This window comes from Plasmodium malariae (genome assembly GCF_900090045.1).
Source record: "Plasmodium malariae genome assembly, chromosome: 5".
Taxonomy (NCBI): domain Eukaryota; phylum Apicomplexa; class Aconoidasida; order Haemosporida; family Plasmodiidae; genus Plasmodium; species Plasmodium malariae.
In genome coordinates, this window is record NC_041779.1 from 309,390 (window position 1) to 330,069 (window position 20,680).

Here is a 20,680-nt window from a genome sequence, read left to right on the forward strand (position 1 = left end):
TATTACATCAAATATATAATAACTAAGTGATGTATCTGTGAATAAAGCACAATTATTGTCCATTAATATTTATTACTTTTTATTATATTAAAAAAAGGAGAATCATTAGCATCAAAATAATTATAGTGCCTAATATATATTTTATATATATAAAAAAATCCATATTAATCCGTTATCTCTATTTTAAAAAAAAATATATATATAACTATATAATACCACAAACATAAAAATAATTATCAATGTATATTTAGAGAATTATGGAAAACATATAATTATTTCTTTTTTCCTTATTGGTAATATAACCTGTACATATATAAAATTAATTTGTAGATAATTGTTACTATTACAAAACAAAGAGAATATTTTTGGAGTAAATATTAATACAACATATTAATATTAGTTCTTTATTACAATTACTTTTTCCAATAAAAAAAAGAAAAAAATATATATATTATTAATATTTCATTAAAATATATATTTAATTAATTTATTATGACTGAATTAATACCCCAATAAAGCATAATACTAAATAAATTTATCTTTTTATTTAATTATAAAAATTAAGCGTCCTTAAATTACTAAACACTTATAAATATTCCATAATTAACAAGGTTAATATTTTATTAAATATTTATGACTTCAATTTTATATCATGCATAAAAAGGTAAAGTATACTGTATAAGTTTTCACAATAATTATGTTTTATAACATATTTCTTAGAAAAAATTTTTTATAGAATATACAGTTAGTTTTTTCCTTTATTAAAAGTACATACATATGTATCAATACAACAAAATATATTTACTTACTTTCATTGAGTACAAAATAAGAAACATTCATTGTTAACATAAAACGAATAAAACATTTTCTAACCTTAAACAAGAATCATTTTAGACTAGAAAAAAACATAAAACTGAGAGTAACTATTTTTAAATCAAATATAAATTATCAAACATCAATAAAATTATATATATTGTGCTATTATATATTAATTTTAACACGAAAACATATATTTTTCATAAGAAGCTTCTTAGATACGAAGATATATATATAATTCCAGAATTTAATGTTAAATGAAACAGTACATAATAACAAAAATTCAAACATTTAAATTCATAAAAACACTTAAAATATTTTTTTTTTTTAAAACGCTTACCTTTATAAAGTTCTTTACAAAATGTAAGCGATTATAATTATTTATTAACGACATAAATTACAATCATTACATCATATTAGATACTCCTTTACAAAGTAAAACATGCACATTATTATTCATATTATCTATATCTGAACTTAATTTTTTCATATTTTTTTACTTTTTTATGGTAATAAATAACTCTTGATATAAGTGTAATACCTAATATAATGAAAGGTACGAAATATAATATAAATCCAAATATGTTGTTTAAAGGATATAGTGATTTACTTGATTTCGCTAATAAAAGGTTTGAACAACCATTCCAAACCTTTAGAAGGCAAAGCATCTCTTATATTATACCCCACTTTTCTCCAATTATTAAGTTCAATAACTTAAACGACCCATGTACAAGTCCATTACCATAAAAAAGTTCTACTAGAAATACTGTTAATAATGACAAGAACAATAATATAGGTACACTAAGTCGTAATGCAAATTTCTTACATATTATTTTTTGGTAAATCCTATCACTAATTATCCTGTTGTTTTTAAGAAAATCTATATAATCTAGTTCTTTGAATATTTTCTTTTCTACACGAGAATATTTCTTTGTTTCAAAAATACAAGACATATTCTTCCTATTTTGCTTATTTCCTCTAACCGTATTTAATGAACTCCCATTTGATTTTTTGTTCTTTATATAAATTCCCTTTTCATTATTAGATATATCTTTTTTTCCTCTGAGTTCAATATTTGGCATATTTTCTTTTATCCCTACAATACTTGAATCCCTATTCTGATTACATTTTGTTAGCACTCGACAAGTTCTTGTACATAATTTTCTATCATTGATATAGTTCTCATCCTGAGATATGTTAAACATACTCTAAGAACAGTAAGCAAATATTTATTATATAAAAGAACAAATAATATCATGCTAAAAAACAGCATTAAAAAAAATAAAATGGAAAAAGTACGAATAATAAAAAGTTTCTTTAATAATATTTTTATACCGCTTCATTGTAAATATGACATATCCAAATTAAAAGCATAAATGCAGACATTTTAATAAAAAATAGTAACTTCATTCTTTTTTCCATTATATGAATCGTAAATATTGTAAACTTTGAATAAGGAAAAAACTAATAATACCATTGTGCTCTTTTAACTATAAAGCACAATATAATTATATACTTAATTCTATTATTCATATATTATATTTTCTCGCAAAAACTTAATAAAGTGTATATAATTATAATGCCTTTTAACAGAAACAAAAAAAAATAACCTAAAATATATATTATAGAATTTTTATTCTATTTTTCTTTTTAAAAAACAAATTTTCATTAAAATAATTGAATTTATTCATAAATATTCCAAAAATATAAACCTAATATTTAATATAATAAAGTAACTATATAAATCATTTATTATTTTCAAAGTAAATAAAAAAAAATATATATATCTTCTCTATTATTTCTAAATATTCAGTTTACAAGGAAAGTATAACATAGATAATATAGATATAATATTATACTTTAAATTAAAATAATAATAAATAATTTTCATAATATTTTAATATCGATAATTCTAATTTTATAAACGTTATATTTTGGGAAAATATTTTATTGATAATAAAATATTAATTATTATAACAATACAATAATAGTTATAATAAATAAAGAAAATAATATTATGTGTCATTTTCTTCGCTGTATTATTTATGGCACATCCTTTAGTTACTACGTAATCAAGTGCATTCTTTAATAGTCTATAATATATTTATGAAATTAAATTTATAGTATACTATATAATCTAAAAAAAAATATTTATTTAAAGGTAAACAATGGTTAACTTTTAATTATTTTATGTCGTTTTTTGAAGTAATAATTTTTAATTAAATATAATTCATGTCATTATTTTAAGATGTAAAGTTTGTACATTTAATCCCTTAAGCTTTTTTTTTTCTTTTAATTAAATATACTTATAAGAAACATAATAAAAGAATAAAGCAAGGAATAATTTCTGTACAAAATGTATTAACATTATTATAATCTTGGTAGAATAATATAATTGCTTAAATACATCAATAGTAAAAATGCTTATATTTCTACGTTATATAAATATTTTATCATAGTTATCTAAGGAATTTTTACAAAATATAATAAAATCAACAATTTCATAAGTATTCTAATAAAATAATGAATACAGGAATACTTTTGTTTATTGATTTTATTTTTATTTTTGATATTAATAATTTTCTACATACATTCTTATTAAAAATAAAAATTCATACCAATATATCTTCATGATATTGCATCTATAATGTGATGTATAAACTGAAACCCTTTTATACCCATATGTACATTATCTTCTATAATGAACATAATTTCATAAAATTTTATAATTTCTAACATTAAAAAAAAAAGGAAAAAATTAAAAAACACATTAAAATACTTATTAACAAGTTAGTCAATATTTTCGTGTATTTTTTTTTAAGTATTATTCCTAAGAAACCTATTACCAGCTATATTTTTTCAAAAATATGAAATAAATATATCCATGGAATAAGTAATACATTTTCAACTTTAAGTGGTTAACAAAAAAAATATTAATCCTAAATTAGGCGTTCACTGTGAATTTAAGGTAAATCAGTTTTAAAAAAATTATTGTAAAATAACGATAGAAACTCATAAATAAATTGCATGAAAAATCATATAATTCATATTTATGTAATAAATATATTTATTCAGAATATGACTTAATATTTTAATTAGAATACATAATGCATTATATATTTAAAAAGATCACATATTTTTTATGAACTATAATGGCTATATAACATGAATTTTCTTTTATTATATTTATATTATTAAAAATAGGTTTAGAAATAAGAATAATAGATATTAATATAAATTCTCAGTTTGTTTTTATATATTTAAGACCGTACTACTGCTGATATAAATTGACGTATAGGGAAAAAATACAAAATAGTACAAACGTATAAATAAATATTTATATATAATGATCTTATGGAAAAAAATATATGCATTCTTAAAATTTGCATACCTTTTATTTGGCGATTAAATGAATTTCATTATAAACATTTTATTCATTGTTATTAAGATAACAATTTTCGTATACAAAAATAAATTAGTACTAGTTGTTTTATACATGATGATATCAGACAAGTATTCCTCAAAAATGTATTCACTTAATACTATCAAAACAAAGATGTATATTATCTTCTTATTAAATTTTTTTTTTATTACATATAACGTAGTAATATTTATAGAGTAAATTTATATCTAAAAATTATTTAAAATAAATAAAATGATAAATATTCTTTAAATGATACGTTTAATTATAAACGTTCATGAACTCTAAAATGGTTAATATGCTAATAATAGTTTATACTTAAAACTAAAAAAGAAATAATATACAGTCATAATTTGATATTTCATATATGCAAGAAATCTAAAAAAATATTAAAATTGTTCTTATTTGGATTGTTTTTTGAAACTTATATTCCTCAACATAATTTATTTTTATATATTAAATGTTAAATATACATTTAAATAAAAAACCATTTGAACAAAAAAAAAGACACATGAATTCATTTATATTAAATAAAAAAAAAAAATGATATTTTTAAAATTAAAACTAATATTTAATAAAATGTTTTAAAATATTCTTTAAATAAATGCGCATAACCATAAAAAAAAAAATAAATAAAAATTATGATTATTAAAAATATAAATAAACATTCTATCATAGTGATCAAGTATAAATTCTCATCTTATATATTAAATTAAATGAGGACATATTTATTATATTACAAATCTTCATATAACATATACATACATATTTTAATGTATGTAAGACAACTATATTCATTGTGAATATAAAGAAATATCAATTTCACATTTTTATGCAGCACAACATATATATATGTGATAAATTGAAGTACTATATTATTTCAATATAATATATTATATTAGTAAAACAAATATAGAAAAACGAAATATGATATGCATATATAATATATATATAACTACACTTGTATATCTATATATATTTTTTTATATGAACTATGATCATAATAAAATTTATATGTATATAACAAAGAATTTTTTTGAGCATATTTCATTAAGCATAAAGTCCATATATACTAGTTACATAAGAAAAAAAATTCTGAATTCAATTAATTCATTTAACTAGGCTATATTTTTATTTCTACCTACTTGAATTGTATATTTTAAGAATTTTACTAGTATATAAATAACTATTGAAATACATAATAATGTTAATAATAATATTATATCTGTACCTCAATATTTTTCCACTAATTGTGAAAATGTTTGAAATTGAACCTCATAAAAATCTCCGGGTATTTGTATTAATAATGTATATACTAATCTAGAGTGTAAAACAAAAAGTAATGAAACTCCTATAAAAGTAAATATACCCGGTAAAGCAAATAACAAAGTGCAACATGTAAAAGCTGAACGTTTTAAACTTTTTTTCTGCATAGGATCTGTACATTTTCTGTAATTATATATATGACGAAATCTCTTATATAATATTTTTTCAAATAAATTATCTATCGTTACAAATGGTTGACATACAACAGATATATATTTCTTGTTTAACTTTTTTGCTTCTGTCTTTAGATTATTTTTTTTCTTACATTCATATGTTCCATCATATGTTGATTCATCCCTGTTGTTATCATTTTCTAAATCATAATATCCATTCCCAAATAACGTACAATTTAATTCTATGTTTTTTACTTCCTTCTTACTATCTGACAACAAAATATCAGTTCCTAAACCTAAGGTTCCGTTTTCATTGTTTATATTATCTAAAGGTTTATCAAAAGCAGACTATGAAGTAAAATTAAATATTTTAATTATTTACAAAGTGATGCACTTATTTACTTATCAATCAGGTTTTATTATTAATATATATATATAATACATAAAGAAGCAAAGAGAATAAGACACATTTTTTAGTATGTTATCATTATACCACATTAATGAAATAAGAACTTTCCCAAAAAAAAAGGATAAACATAAAAGTTTTAATTAAAATAAAATATTTCATTTTTCTACACATACTGATATTATTTAATTTTATAATATCTTTAAGTAGATAAAAAATTCATTAAATATAATACAGATAATAATAAAAAGATAACCTTATCTGTATTATTAACTTTTTCTTTTATAAAGGCATTATAATGTATAAATATATTCATATATAAATTACATTAAAGAACATATAATTTAAAATTTTTTTTAGTATATATATACAATAAAGTTTTATTTATAAAAAAAGTAACTTTATTAATAATAATTTTTGGTAGAAGTTACATTGTTAAATAAATCCTCAAAATACAAGTATATTATAGTTATCTAACAGAATAATTTTTAATTTTTGTTATTAATACATTTCATATAAAAAAAAAAAAATGGTGCCTTTTTGGTACTTAAAGCTTCTATATTATGCTTAAAATCAAAAATAAATTATGATGAGTTTATGGAACATTAACATACATTAGGAATATACAACATTTTATATTTTCTTAGGCTTCATATTAATAAATATAATTTTTTGTGCTTATTATACCTTCTAAACTTTATTTTGTAATTAAAAAACATAAACTATTGTAATGAATATAACACGAATAAGAAAAAATAAAATAATTTTTTTTTTTTATTCCACAAATCATAAACTAATATGTGAAATATATCCAATAAGTGCTGATGATTTATACATTATTATTTTTGAAGTAGCATTCTTGGATTCAGTTCACTCAATGGATGTATATATTTTACAAAACAAAATCCAATTGAACAGTATAATAATTTTGTATCAAATTATTATAAATAAAACATTGCAATTGTTATATCATTTAAATAAATATATTTTATTTTTTATTGCTAGAAGTGAATTTTTTTTTACTTTAAGAATTCAGTTATATATATTTTTTTTTTTTATTTTATACATAATATAAATTCACAAGTTTATTAGGAATATTAATAATAAAAAATAAATAAAAATGTATAAGTATGCTTAGGAACAGAAAATTTTTAGTAATTATAATGATTTTATACAGAATTTCCATTAAAATATAATTTTAAATGAAATAATTAATAACACAAAATAAAATAGTTAATAAAAGAAAATATATAAATTATTATTATATAAAACATAGAAAAATCTTTTATATATTAATATTTTTCTTGAAAATTTTTTAAAGGGGAGAATACGGTATTTATTTTTTATACATTTATAAATAAATACTCTCCCAGATAATATATTAAGTTATAAATTTTATACAAATGATATAAATTAGATATATTAAGAAAAAATTCTTATAAAAGTATAAATATTTATATTCCAACATTAGTAGCCCCTTATTCTTGTCGCATATAGAAACTTCATATAGTTACTAAAATATTATATATTAAATATATTATTTTAATTTTATAAAAAATAAATTGGTACTAACATATTTAATAAAATTGATCCTGTAAAAAAACAATTAATTTAATGAAAAAACAAAAAAAAAAAAAGTAAATTCTTTAATATGTTATATAATTCATATTACCTACGTATTTACAAAAAAAAAAAAAGTTACGTTTTTAATTTTGTAATTCCATATCTATATACTATATATATATATACTATACTATACCATAAAATCAGATGAATGCTGCTTTTCTCATCTTAATATGCTATATTACTTAAATTCTTCAAAAAATATTACATATTTTTATTATATAAAAAAATACAAGAGTGTATCTAAATAAATACTGCTATATCTTATAGAGAATATATAATTATTCTAATTACGTAAACTTATTATAATAAATGCAATAAATGTATTCAAAATTCTCATGTAACCAACTAAATTTTTCATTTTTAGTAGTACTTATTTTTTTCTAAATTTTTCTTTTAATATTATAATTATTAAAAATGTCTATGTGAATTTTGATTTATTCTTTTCACTCAACCAAATCAAAGAATACACTGTAAATGACATTCATTTCCTCTTGAAATGTTCGATATTTTACTGAGTAAATATATACATAATAGATTAATACTGTAATTAAATAAATAAATATATATATATATATGTGAATATATATATTGCATATATGTATGTTTAATAATATATATATATATAAACACCTTAATATTTTTTGGATCATTGTATATATAATTTAAAATATAATACGCGTTTCCTATAAATATGTCTATTTTATTAATAGTTTGTATTCCTTTTAATTGATTATGATTTTAATTTATAACAGTTATAGTGTATAAGACTTTTTTTATTTCCAATAATATGTTTATAAATAAAGGAAAGTGTATTATACTATAAATTTTCAGTGAAGATATTATATCGCTACTATTTCATTAAGATACACCTTTTTAAAAATACTTATTTTAAAACTATTACATATTTTTAATTTTATTATTACTACTAGCAGATCCATTGAGATATGCCTATATATATAAGTGTTTAAATTAATCAAGAAAACGAGTAAAATTTGTAGATTTATATACATGTTTATATAAAATTACATATTTTTCATGTAACACTAGTACTTTACGTAAATATAGTTTTTTTAATTAATCCTCTATTCTCTATACTTATTTAACAGAATTATAATTCATATATATTTATATACATTTATTTAATATAAGTTTGACAAAATAAAAAAGAAAAAAAGTAAAACCATATTAATACTCCTATCATAAAATATATAATTCAATAAATATATAGAACACAATATATAACAAACATAAATGTAATAACTAATTTTAATTACTAAATATTCCTTTATCTTATCATTCCCAAATGTTAGTAAGTGGAAAATTTGAAAAACACCATAAAAAAAAATAAAAAAGAAAATAATAATGATATTCTATATTATGTATATGTAATGGAAACTAATACTATTCAGTAATACTAAATAATAAGAATATACAACTTGTTATATCATAAACAACTCTATTTGTGCATAAAATCTAATAAAAATATTAAAATAAAACAAAAAAATATTAATCATTTATTTCCTACGATTTAAATGTTATAAATATTTTATAACTATTTTTCTATTACATATTATTCTAATTTCTAATTGCTAACTAAATAAATTATTTCAAAACAATAAAAAGATGGCAAATAAAAATAAATAAAAATGTTCATCATATTTACTATATATATTTTCTTATACGAGATAATTTATGTTGTTATTATTTTACCTTTTTTAGATTTATTCATTTTTCTTATAAAATAACATTATAAATTTAGTAAAATAAAATGAATTATGATAACTAATATGATACCATAATAAATTTGTTATGTATATTTAAACAAATATATATATATAGTTCGTTACCCTCTCCGTGTATTTATAATAATGATACAAGTACATATTTTTTGTTTATGTAAACATTTTAAAATATTCCACATAACGGATTATATTTATTTATAACATTAATACATTATAACTATTATTGTTCCATTTACATTAGTACAGGAATTAAGAAAGTATAAATGCCATAACAATATTAACTAAAAATCTTTTGAGAATTAAAATTTATAAAAATTCACAGAAAATTATTTTCATTAACAAATATAATAATTTTGAAATAAATAATATTTATAACAATATAAAACCTTCATTATCAGATATATGCTCTTTTTATTAATATTTTATTGTTCATAAAATTATCTAATATTAACAATTAAAAACTTCTTACATGCACGCGTTTCCCTTATTAGAAAATAAAAAATTTATTTTTACCTATAATACAATTTCTATTATATAAAATATCGAAAACATAAAATAATATAATTAAATGTGTTTTCATAAAAAATGGAAATAATATTATATTTAGTAAAAAAAACTTATTAAAAAATGTACTAATTAATTATTTTTAAAAATAAAATAATTTGTTAAAGGGTTATTTTTATTCTAATGTAATACAAAAATATTTTTTAATAATAATTATAATATGATATACTTAATGTATTATAAATTGTTGAAAAAGTAATTGTGATAACATTTACATATCTATAATTAACTAAAATAAATATGAAACGTAATATTACCATTTCCATAATATTCAATTTAAGTAAATTCTTTAAAATTTCAATTAATACTCTTTTAAATGCACACAGTTTGTAGTTTATAATAACACTTTATTTCGAAAATATATGAAATGAAAAGGAAATGTTCTTATAATTTAATTTTAATACATTTTTACAAATAAAATTATAAAATCTTCTACTTTCAATATTATATAATATAACGTGGAGATAATTTTTCTATATTTAGCAAAGGTAGTAATTGACAAATCTTAATTAAATATATTTGATAACACTCTTGTAATTTAAAAGAAAAAATATGTTACGATTATAATGTTTTACTTATACATCTTGTTCTTATATTGTTTGTTCATAACCGAAAATATATTTTTGAATTTTTTTTTTTTTACCATAATTCTGTTCTTCTGTTCCTGAAAAATATTCTTTTGTTAATTTACATATATGTATTAATACTGAATATATATTCTCAAATGTATTTCTTTAATAAGGTTATTACTATTATTTATTTTCCCCAGTTATTAAGCTTACTTTTATTTTAGATACCTCAAAATCATATGATTATTACATATTATTCATCAAACGTAAGAAAAGTTATCTATACTATTTGAGGATATTTTTCATAATAATAAAATTATTTCATCATAATAATTTTATGAGCTATTTTACATTATAGCAGTTTATATAAATTAAATATGATCATAAAGTATATGTGAGAAAATTTTTTTAATATTAGTTTATATAAAATATATTGTTGCAAATACATTACTATATAAAATATAAAACACAAAAAAAAAGTAGTAAAAAGGAATTGGCATATATTACATATTAATATGTGATTAAATTTAATTTATTAATTTAATCTTTGGATAACCAAAAAAATAAGAACATATAATGCGAATATTTATAAATTTTTAGTATAATATATAATTAACTCTCACAAAATTGAATTAACACTACAATTAGGAACAATAATAATATAATAATTGACTTTAACTTTTCACTAAACTGTAATTATTTAGAATTTCAAAATTAGTTGGCAATTATAAATAATCCATATTTAATAAGGGTATTATTTTATTATATTTTTATATATTTACAATTATACAACGCTAATATAATTAAACTAATCTTAAAAAGGATTTTACAATAAATATAATTTATAACATATTTTACATGAAACCTTTTTTACAGACTAAATTTTAAGTTTGATTTAAAGTAATATATATATTATATATTTATATTAATACAACGTAACACTCTCACTTCGATGTATTAAATAAAAAACAAGACACACTTGTTTTTTATTTATAGCTAACATTATATTTTTCATATTACTTGAAAAAATAATTGCATTATAGTAGCAAAGGATTTATAATAAAAATTAGCACACATTCGTGCAAATATAAATTATTACAGTTTTATAAAATTATATTAATTATGCTATTATATATTCACTTAAAAGCAAAAATAGATGTTTCTCGTAAGGAGCACCTTAAATATGAAAATATATATATTAATCCATAATGTATAATTAAACATAAATAATGCTCTAAATTATAAGTTAGAAAATATTAAAACATTCAAATTCACGAAGAAACAAATAACATAAGTACTTACTGTTGTATATCAAACAGAATATATATACACAGATGCATAAACATAATTATAGAAATTATAGCTAGGTTCATTAGGAATATATCACTAAAGATATGACATATATTACTTTATAGTAATAACTTCCTTACAAAAAAAAGAAATTCCTTACTATTCTTTTTACTCAGTCATCAACTTAATTCTTTTATATTTTTCATTATTCCTTAAGATCTTATAAAACGCTATTATAATTATAACAGAAAGTATAACAATAAGTACGCTAAATAATATTAAACACATATAAGGTTGTACTTTTGTAGCCATATTGTCTGCAAATAATAATTTTGCAATTTTTTCCCCTACAGTTTTCGAGTACCCTAATCCTTCTAATACGGGGTGTCCTATCCCCAACAAGAAAAAAAGAAAAAACAAAACAACTACAAATCCGTAATTTCTAAATTTTATTTTTTTTAAAGCTATGTTACCAATTCTCCCGTTTTTTTCAAGAAAATCATCATAATCTTTTTTTTTTACCCATTTTTTTGCAAAATGGAAATGCTTTCCATCAAACATTCCATTATTGTAATCTATAACTTCTGTATAGTATTGTGCCTTATTAAATGAACTTCTATTTGATTGTTTTCCCTTTATTTTGGTTCCTCTTTCATTATTAGATATTAATAAATTTTCATATGCTCCATTATTTTGCATCTCATCATTTGATATTACAATATTAGAATCCTTATTTGGTCTATATTTTGCTAGTAATCGATAATTTTTTGAATCTAATTTATTATCGCCATTGTACTTCCTATCCAAACATTTGTTAAAATTGCACTAAAAAAATAAATATAAATACTTTTTAAATAATATAAAAAATCATCTAATTGTAAAAAATAGTATTAATAAAAATAAAACACATAAAATATAAATAATACAAGATGCTTAAATAACATCATAATACCAAATCATTTTTAAAATTATATGCCCAATTTAAAAGAATAAAAGCTGTAAATTTAAAAAATAAAAGTGACCTAATTATTTTTTCCATAATATAGATTCTTGATATAGTAATGTATACAGTAATAAGTTAATTAACAATAATATAATATTCTTTTAATGATAAAGGATGGTATTATAGTTTATTTAATTTTTTTTTATTGTTATTATTTGGTAAAAAATAAAAAAAAATATATACTACTGTAACATATTTTGCAATAAATTACAGAAAAGTAACTTTAAAAATATATTTATATTATTTATTTTAATGTGACTTATAAAAAACTAACTTTCATTATAATAATATAATTTGAATTCATTAATAAATAATCAAAATATACAAATTAATTAATGAATGCATATAAATTTATAAAATAATTTTTTTATTAATTCTTTTCAAAATAATTTAAAAGAAAATATATCTTAATTTATAATATTTCGTGATATTGAGAATATATAGAATATAGAACATGGAGAATATATATAATGCTTTTTTCTATATGTTAAGGTAATAAGGAAATTTAATGGAATTTCCCTACTATTAATTCTAATTTTATAATAAAATATTTTCTGGAAAATCTTGTTATTAATAATAAATCATTGATTATTTTAAATATATAATGAAAGTAGTAATAAATGAAAAAAACTATATTATTACAATATTCTGTTCTACATTATTTATAGAATTTTCATTAATTGCTACATGATAATATAAATTCATTAATGGTCCATAATATATTTTTAAAACCAAATTTACATCATACTATCTAATCTATGAGTAAAGGTATATTTTAAAGGAAGATAAAAATTGATCCTTTAATTTTACATAAAAACTGTTGAAAAATATAATTTATAGAATTATTGCTAAATGAAAATTTTTTAAATTTATCAATATATTTTTTTATGATTAAATTTATATATTTAGAAGATAAATAATAGATAAATTCATATAGTATGGTGTAATTCGTTTATAAAATGTATTAACATCGGAATTTTCTTAATAGAATAATCTAACTGATTATATATTAAAATAGTAAAAATGAATATACTTCTTTGTTATCAATATATTTTATCATATATATCAAAGGAATTTCTATAAAATACAATTAAATCTACAATTACGTAAATATGCTAATAAAGTAGCAAATACAGGTATCCCTTAGTATAAAGTATAAGTATTTTAATATTAAATATTAATAATTTGACAAAAATGTACCTACTAAAAATTAAAATAACACTAATGTATCATGCTCATTTCTTACCAGTAATCTGAAGCATATACCAAAATAATTTTATTTACATATATATATTATTTACAAAATGTAATATAATTTCATATATTGTTATAGAATTTAATATTAAAAAAAAAAAAAAAAAATTAAAAAATATTAATATTGTTATTATAAAGGCGGTCAGTTATATTACGCGCCTATTTCCAAATATTAATCTCTATTTTTTCGTTAAATTTAAATTTTCAATGAAAAGCAGTTTAAGAAAATAAGAATGTAATAATAAAAAAAGTCGTAAATTTTATCGCACGAAAGATTATACACTTTATCTTTATATAATAAATCCTTTTATGATAAATCTATATTAACATTTAACTTAAATTTCTTTAGAGCTTACAGAATTAATAAAGCATAATAACACTTTTATGAACTAACTAATATGTATAACATGAATTTTCTTTTACATATATTAATATAATTAAAAAGATTGTTGTAATATTCAAATAAATCCTAATAATTAATGTAAAATCCTTATACTTTTTCACATATTTAAGTTCTTACTACTGTTGAGGTAAAAGCATGTATAGAGGAAAAAAGCAAAATATCATAAATGAATAAATAATTATCTATTTACAATGATGTTATGGAAAAAAAGTATATACCCTTAAATTTTATTTACATGTTATTAAATAGTTAATTTAGTTATAAATATGTTACTTAGTCATATTAGATTTGTATTCTTTAGGACAGACCATAGTGTGTAATTGTTATATGATAGTTACTAATTCCACATTATCACTGGTTCAAAAGTATATTCTCTTAATAATGTCCAAAATAAATATGTATTATATTATCATTTTTTTTTTACTATAGATATTTAAGTAATTTTTTATAAATTAGATAGTACTTCAATTATAATGTAAGTTAAAAAATAAAAAGATAAATGGGATATAGTTTTTTCATTTAATTATAAAACATTATTAATTCTAAAGTTAATAACGTTCTATTGATGATTCATTTTTAAAAGCAAAATAATACTAATATAAATTGATAATTTCATACTTAAAATACCAAAAAAATATAAAAAACCATTAAAAATATTCTTACATAAAATAAGTTATGCAGTATATATTTCTCATAATAATTTTCTTTGAAAAGATTATTTATTAAGTTTATATTTGAATAAAAAAAACATACTAACAAAAAATAAAGATATGCTGTTAGGTTTATTAAATGAAGAACTACAAAATTTATTTATATTAAAACTAATATATAATTAATTTTATTAAAATATTCTTAAAATATTCACGTACAACCAAAAAAATAAAGAGAAGTAAGGCTTTTAAAAATATAAATGATTTTATTACGTGAGTATAGTTATTCTAATTATGAATTATTATATTAAATAAAGTGAGAACATATATTTTATAATACAGGATTCCATAAAGCGTATATAACCAAAATATTTGAATATAACACCGATATTATATTGTGAACATTCTGTAATATCAATATTACATTTCTATGAAACAAAATATATATATATATATATATTAAGTCATAAAAATAAATTAATCAAAGTCATATATTATTATTCCAAAACATATATAGAAATATGAGAACTCTTATAAATATTTTATGTATTTTTTTTTTTGCTATTGCATATCAATATATGTTGGTATATTATCTTGTTTTTATAATAAAACTTATATGTACATACCAAGAAATATTTTCGAGCAAATGATTTCATTAAGCATAAAGTAGATCTTTATTACCTATATAGAAAACTTTTTTCTTATAGTAATGAATTTGTTTTAGGCTTTAATTAAATTACCGTCTATATCAATTATATATTTTAAAATTTTTGCTATCATATATATAACCGTGCACATATTTAAAATAACTAACAATAATGTATATAACAGTATAAATTCTTCATCTATTTGTAAGAACTGTGATAAAAATACTGTTACAAAAGGCATTACTAGTATAGCAAAAAGTTAAAGCGGTGCTCTCACATGTTAAATGTTTTAAACTTTTTTTCTTGGTAAAATAGTTACATTAATATATTTATATATAAAACTAAACTATCCATACAACAATTTTTCAAAAAAAAATTAACTATCACAGCATCCTAAGTAATTCTTTAGATGAAGCTCTTGAATTACTTTATTTTCAGATTTATCTTTATATTATATTCGTATTCGTTTTTTTATACATAATTTTCTAAACAATAATCTTTAATTTCAGGAAGCTTACCTTTTAATTCGACATTTTTTAATTTCTTCACATATTCTGATAATAATCTATAATCTTTTGCATCAAAAGTGCCATCGTCATTACATTTAATATCTAAATATTTATCAAAGACACATTACAAATGCAAAGAAATATTACAATTATTCATAACCTGAAAAATTAACTTATTAAAAAATTCTTATTAGTATATATATATAGCATGCAGTAGAAAAAAATGTAATGCAAATTTTCTACTATTTTATCATTTTACCTCATTATTAAAATAAGAACATATTCAAATAAAGCGGATAAGTATAAAAATTTAACTAAAATGATATATATATTTTTTCCATTAAAAATGGAATTATTTAATTTTAAAACATATCTGCGTATCTAAAAAATTTACTGTATATTCACAATATAGTTATGCAGGTGTAGTTGTTTGCGTTGCTAGTTTATTACATTTTTTAAAAAGTATTAAATGGCCTTAATAAAAAATAAATATAAAGCACAAAAAATAAAAGATAATTTTAAAAATATTCTTGTAATTATTTCCAGTAAAGTTATTTACAAAAAGAGCAACTCTAATTAAAATAGTTTTTGGTAGAACTTGCTCTATTAATAAATTCTCAAAATATATATATTAACTGCTTAACATAACAATTATAAATTTCTGTTATTAAGGATTTTCAAAAATAAATAAAATTAAAAAGTTTCTTTGCTGCTTAAACATTTTATTTTATATTCAGAATACAGAAAAAGTTACGGTGAGCATACTAATTAAGCACATATTGTTAATATAGTTAATAATATTTTTTACAAATCTTCCTATTAATAGTACCAACAATTTAAATTTGTTATATCTTTTAAAATATTATTTTAAATTTGAAAAACTTAAACCTATATACATTATATACTAGCATTGATATTATAGAAAAAACAAAAAAATATAGTAAAAAAATAAATTATATTATATTGTAAAAATTATAATCTAATATGTTATATATGCCAAGGATATGCAAAACATTCATGCCTAATTAATGCAAAATTTTCATGGTATGATGTTATTAATATAAGAAATAACAGTTCTTTAAAAATTATAATCAAAACTAAAGGTTTTATATTTTTAAAACACATTACTATAAATAGCATATTATAATTATTAATATAACTAAAAGTATTTTATATAATTTATTATTACCAGAAAAAAGTAATTAAAATTAAGAATTTACTTTTTTTTTCATTTATTTTTTTTTTTTTTTTTTTAAATAATATAAATTTTTAAGTGCCGCAGATATACTAATTTAAAAAAAAAAAAAATATACAAGTAAATTTGTTAAAAAAAACACCTTTAGTAATTATAATAATTTAAAAAGTAAATTTAAACAAAATAATATGTAAGATAAAATGAAATAATTAAAAAATTTTAAAGGATAATAGTTAAAATACTATATTATGAAACTATGGAATATCTTTAATATATTAATTTTTTTCTTAAAAATTTTATAGAAATAACTCCTTACTTATATGTTATTGATTTATATATAAGTAGCACTCATAGTTGTATGTTATATCATAACTTCTACGCAGCTAATGTAATTAAATTATTTTTTTCTAGAATATGCCTATAAATACAAAAATATATTTATATACAAACTCTTTTATTTCTCGCTGTACGCATAACATAATGAATAGAAATAATTATAAAAATATTGCATATTATATTAATTCTAAAATAATAAATTCTAACTAATTTGTCTAATCAAATGACTATTCTAAAAAATAATTAATTAAATAATAAAAAATATAAAAAATAATTAAATTTTTTAATACGCTTATATAATTAATATTTTCCTAACCCTATATTACACAAAAATAATATAATCATTTTATTCCATGCTTTGTTATGTATATAGTTTATACACATGTATATATTAATAACCTACATAGAAGTAATGATAGATTGGTGGCCTTATAATGTTATATTATTGAATTCATCTTACTTTGTCAAATATGAAAAATATGTATTTATATAAAAAAAATATAATATCTCATAAAAACATTTAATCCTATATCTTATGCAAAGTATGTAATGATTAAAGTTATATAAATTCAGAGGCTTCTATTTTATAAATACTTTCTAAATTCTTATGTGATTATTTTGGCTAGTCATTTCTTGCACTATCTATTTTTTGATAAACTATTTTTAAAATGTTATATTTGTTAATAATATACATGACAATTTATATATATTATGTATATTAAACAACACAAAGAATAATCCTTAAATATTTTTCATTTTTTTTGGAAACATTGAACTTGTTCTGAGTAAATCTATATATCATAGATGATTATTACTTTGAATACATATATATATATATATATTAAATAAGTATATTTAAATGCATTGAAAAAAAAGCTATAATACACAAAATGAAAAAAAATATATATAAATGTTAATAAATTTTAATAATACTTATTATTTTTCTTATTGCATGTGAAAATGTTTAAGTATATCTACGAGACTTCATAAAAATAACTTATCACTATAATATTTTTACTAGATGTATAAATAAAAATAAAACAAATTTTTGTATCATTTATAATAACTATTTTTTCCTGTGAGAATATGTAGCTTAATAATGAGATAATTTATCCCTTCTGTTAACACGCGTTATTTTAGAGTACTTATGAAAAGAAATGAGAACATTAAAAATCTAGTGCCAAAGTATATCACGATCCCAAAAACTCCAACTTTAAAAAAAAAGAACTCAAATGAAAATGTAAAAAGAGGTGAAATAAGTAACCTAAGTAAATTTCACAACTGCATCTTATCATATTATTCATTAATAAAGTTCGGTCTTTTCTATATTTATCTATATAGTCTATTATATCCAATATACTTTTTTCAAAATATATTTCCTTTTTTTTTTTGAATTTTTCTAAAATAAAACTTATTTTTTCATTAAAACATGTATTCCTGTTCACAGTATTTAATACATCTTTTAATTGTTTGCATTTTTATTTAAACATTACTTCTATATATTTTAACTTAATAGTCCTTGTAACTTCTTAAAATTTCTATATTCCCATTTGTTATAATTTTATCCTTTCAAACTTTTTTTTTTTTTTTTTTTTACTTCTCTTAATTTTTTGATTCATCTAATATTTCATACTTATTCTTTTCTGATATATTCCTTTTTCATTAATTCATCTTTTACATCATTTTACTTTACCCTAATTACAAATAATATACTATGTTTGAAATATAATGAAATGTCTTTTGTTAATCCATTATCCAGAGTTTTACAAATAGGGATCCAAAAGAATGGGTTACATATTCTTTATTATTTAAGAGTGTATTTAATCTCATAATAATAAAATGTTGTTTTCAAATATAAAACGTATAACAAAAAAAAAAAAAAAATAATAAAACGGAAAAAATGGAATATTCTAATTATTCCATATTTTGTTACATTGATATGTCCATATCAAAAGGATAAATACAAAAATTATTATAATTAAGAGGTACTTAATTTTATTCTTCATAACCATTTCTATATAGTAATCATAAGTACAGTAAGCAGGAAAGTGTTCAATATATGATTCATACTTCTGCTTAATAAATAGATACTATTTAGTTTGTTATCATTTTTTACTTGATATTTTCAATGTTTATCATACGGTTTTGTCAAACTGTGAATATATATATTCATACAAATAGCTTATTACATAATTTGATACAGAATAAGAAAAATATAATAATCATTAATATTGACTAGTGAATTTAATTATATAATACCTATTTAACATATTTCTAAGATAATATATAAAAATTAATTATTTAATGCAGCTATCAATTCAAAATTTGTATTAATAATATATTTTTGGTAATATATTAATTTCAGTAATAAAAAAAATCATTTCTTATTAATGTATTTAAAATAAAAGACTTCAAAAATTGTTTATTACATTTTAAAAAAATACATTTTTGAATTTTTATGTACAATTGTTTTCTCATTTAACATATTTTCAGCAACAAATTAAATATAATAATATAGCATAAGCTAAAATTTTTAGATATATTTTTACATTTAAACTTTTTAAGCTCTAACTTTGTAAAATCATGTTTAAAATAAAAAACTAATAAAAATTTTAAATATAATTTTTTATAGGCTTAAGAAAAAAAAATGTACTACGAAAAAAATAAATTATTACGATACCTTTATAAATCTAACAACACATTTATTTCATTCCTTTTATTTTTTTGCTAATTAGAACACTCTCATACAAAATATCGTTCAACTAAAAATTCTTTTATGCATATTTAAATAATATTTCTCTTTAATGTAT

The 20,680-nt window shown here is 18.2% G+C and overlaps 2 protein-coding genes and 1 pseudogene across 2 annotated transcripts, besides 1 other annotated feature; all 3 read right to left on the minus strand.

The window, feature by feature from the left end:
- Positions 1–1,277: 1,277 nt before the first annotated feature.
- On the minus strand, positions 1,278–2,238 carry PmUG01_05014900 (annotated as a pseudogene).
- Positions 1,278–2,238: a sequence feature (fam-l protein, pseudogene).
- A 3,231-nt stretch (positions 2,239–5,469) lies between these two features.
- Positions 5,470–6,256, minus strand: PmUG01_05015000 (Plasmodium exported protein, unknown function; the record flags this gene model as incomplete). Its single annotated transcript, XM_029003346.1, has 2 exons — positions 5,470–6,024; positions 6,170–6,256. The coding sequence occupies 2 exons, from the start codon at positions 6,254–6,256 to the stop codon at positions 5,470–5,472; spliced, it is 642 nt and encodes a 213-aa protein (XP_028860301.1).
- Positions 6,257–12,041: 5,785 nt separating this feature from the next.
- PmUG01_05015100 (fam-m protein) lies at positions 12,042–12,912 on the minus strand (the record flags this gene model as incomplete). The annotated part of the gene is made up of 2 exons (XM_029003347.1): positions 12,042–12,698; positions 12,826–12,912. The coding sequence occupies 2 exons, from the start codon at positions 12,910–12,912 to the stop codon at positions 12,042–12,044; spliced, it is 744 nt and encodes a 247-aa protein (XP_028860302.1).
- Between the last annotated feature and the right edge of the window lie 7,768 nt (positions 12,913–20,680).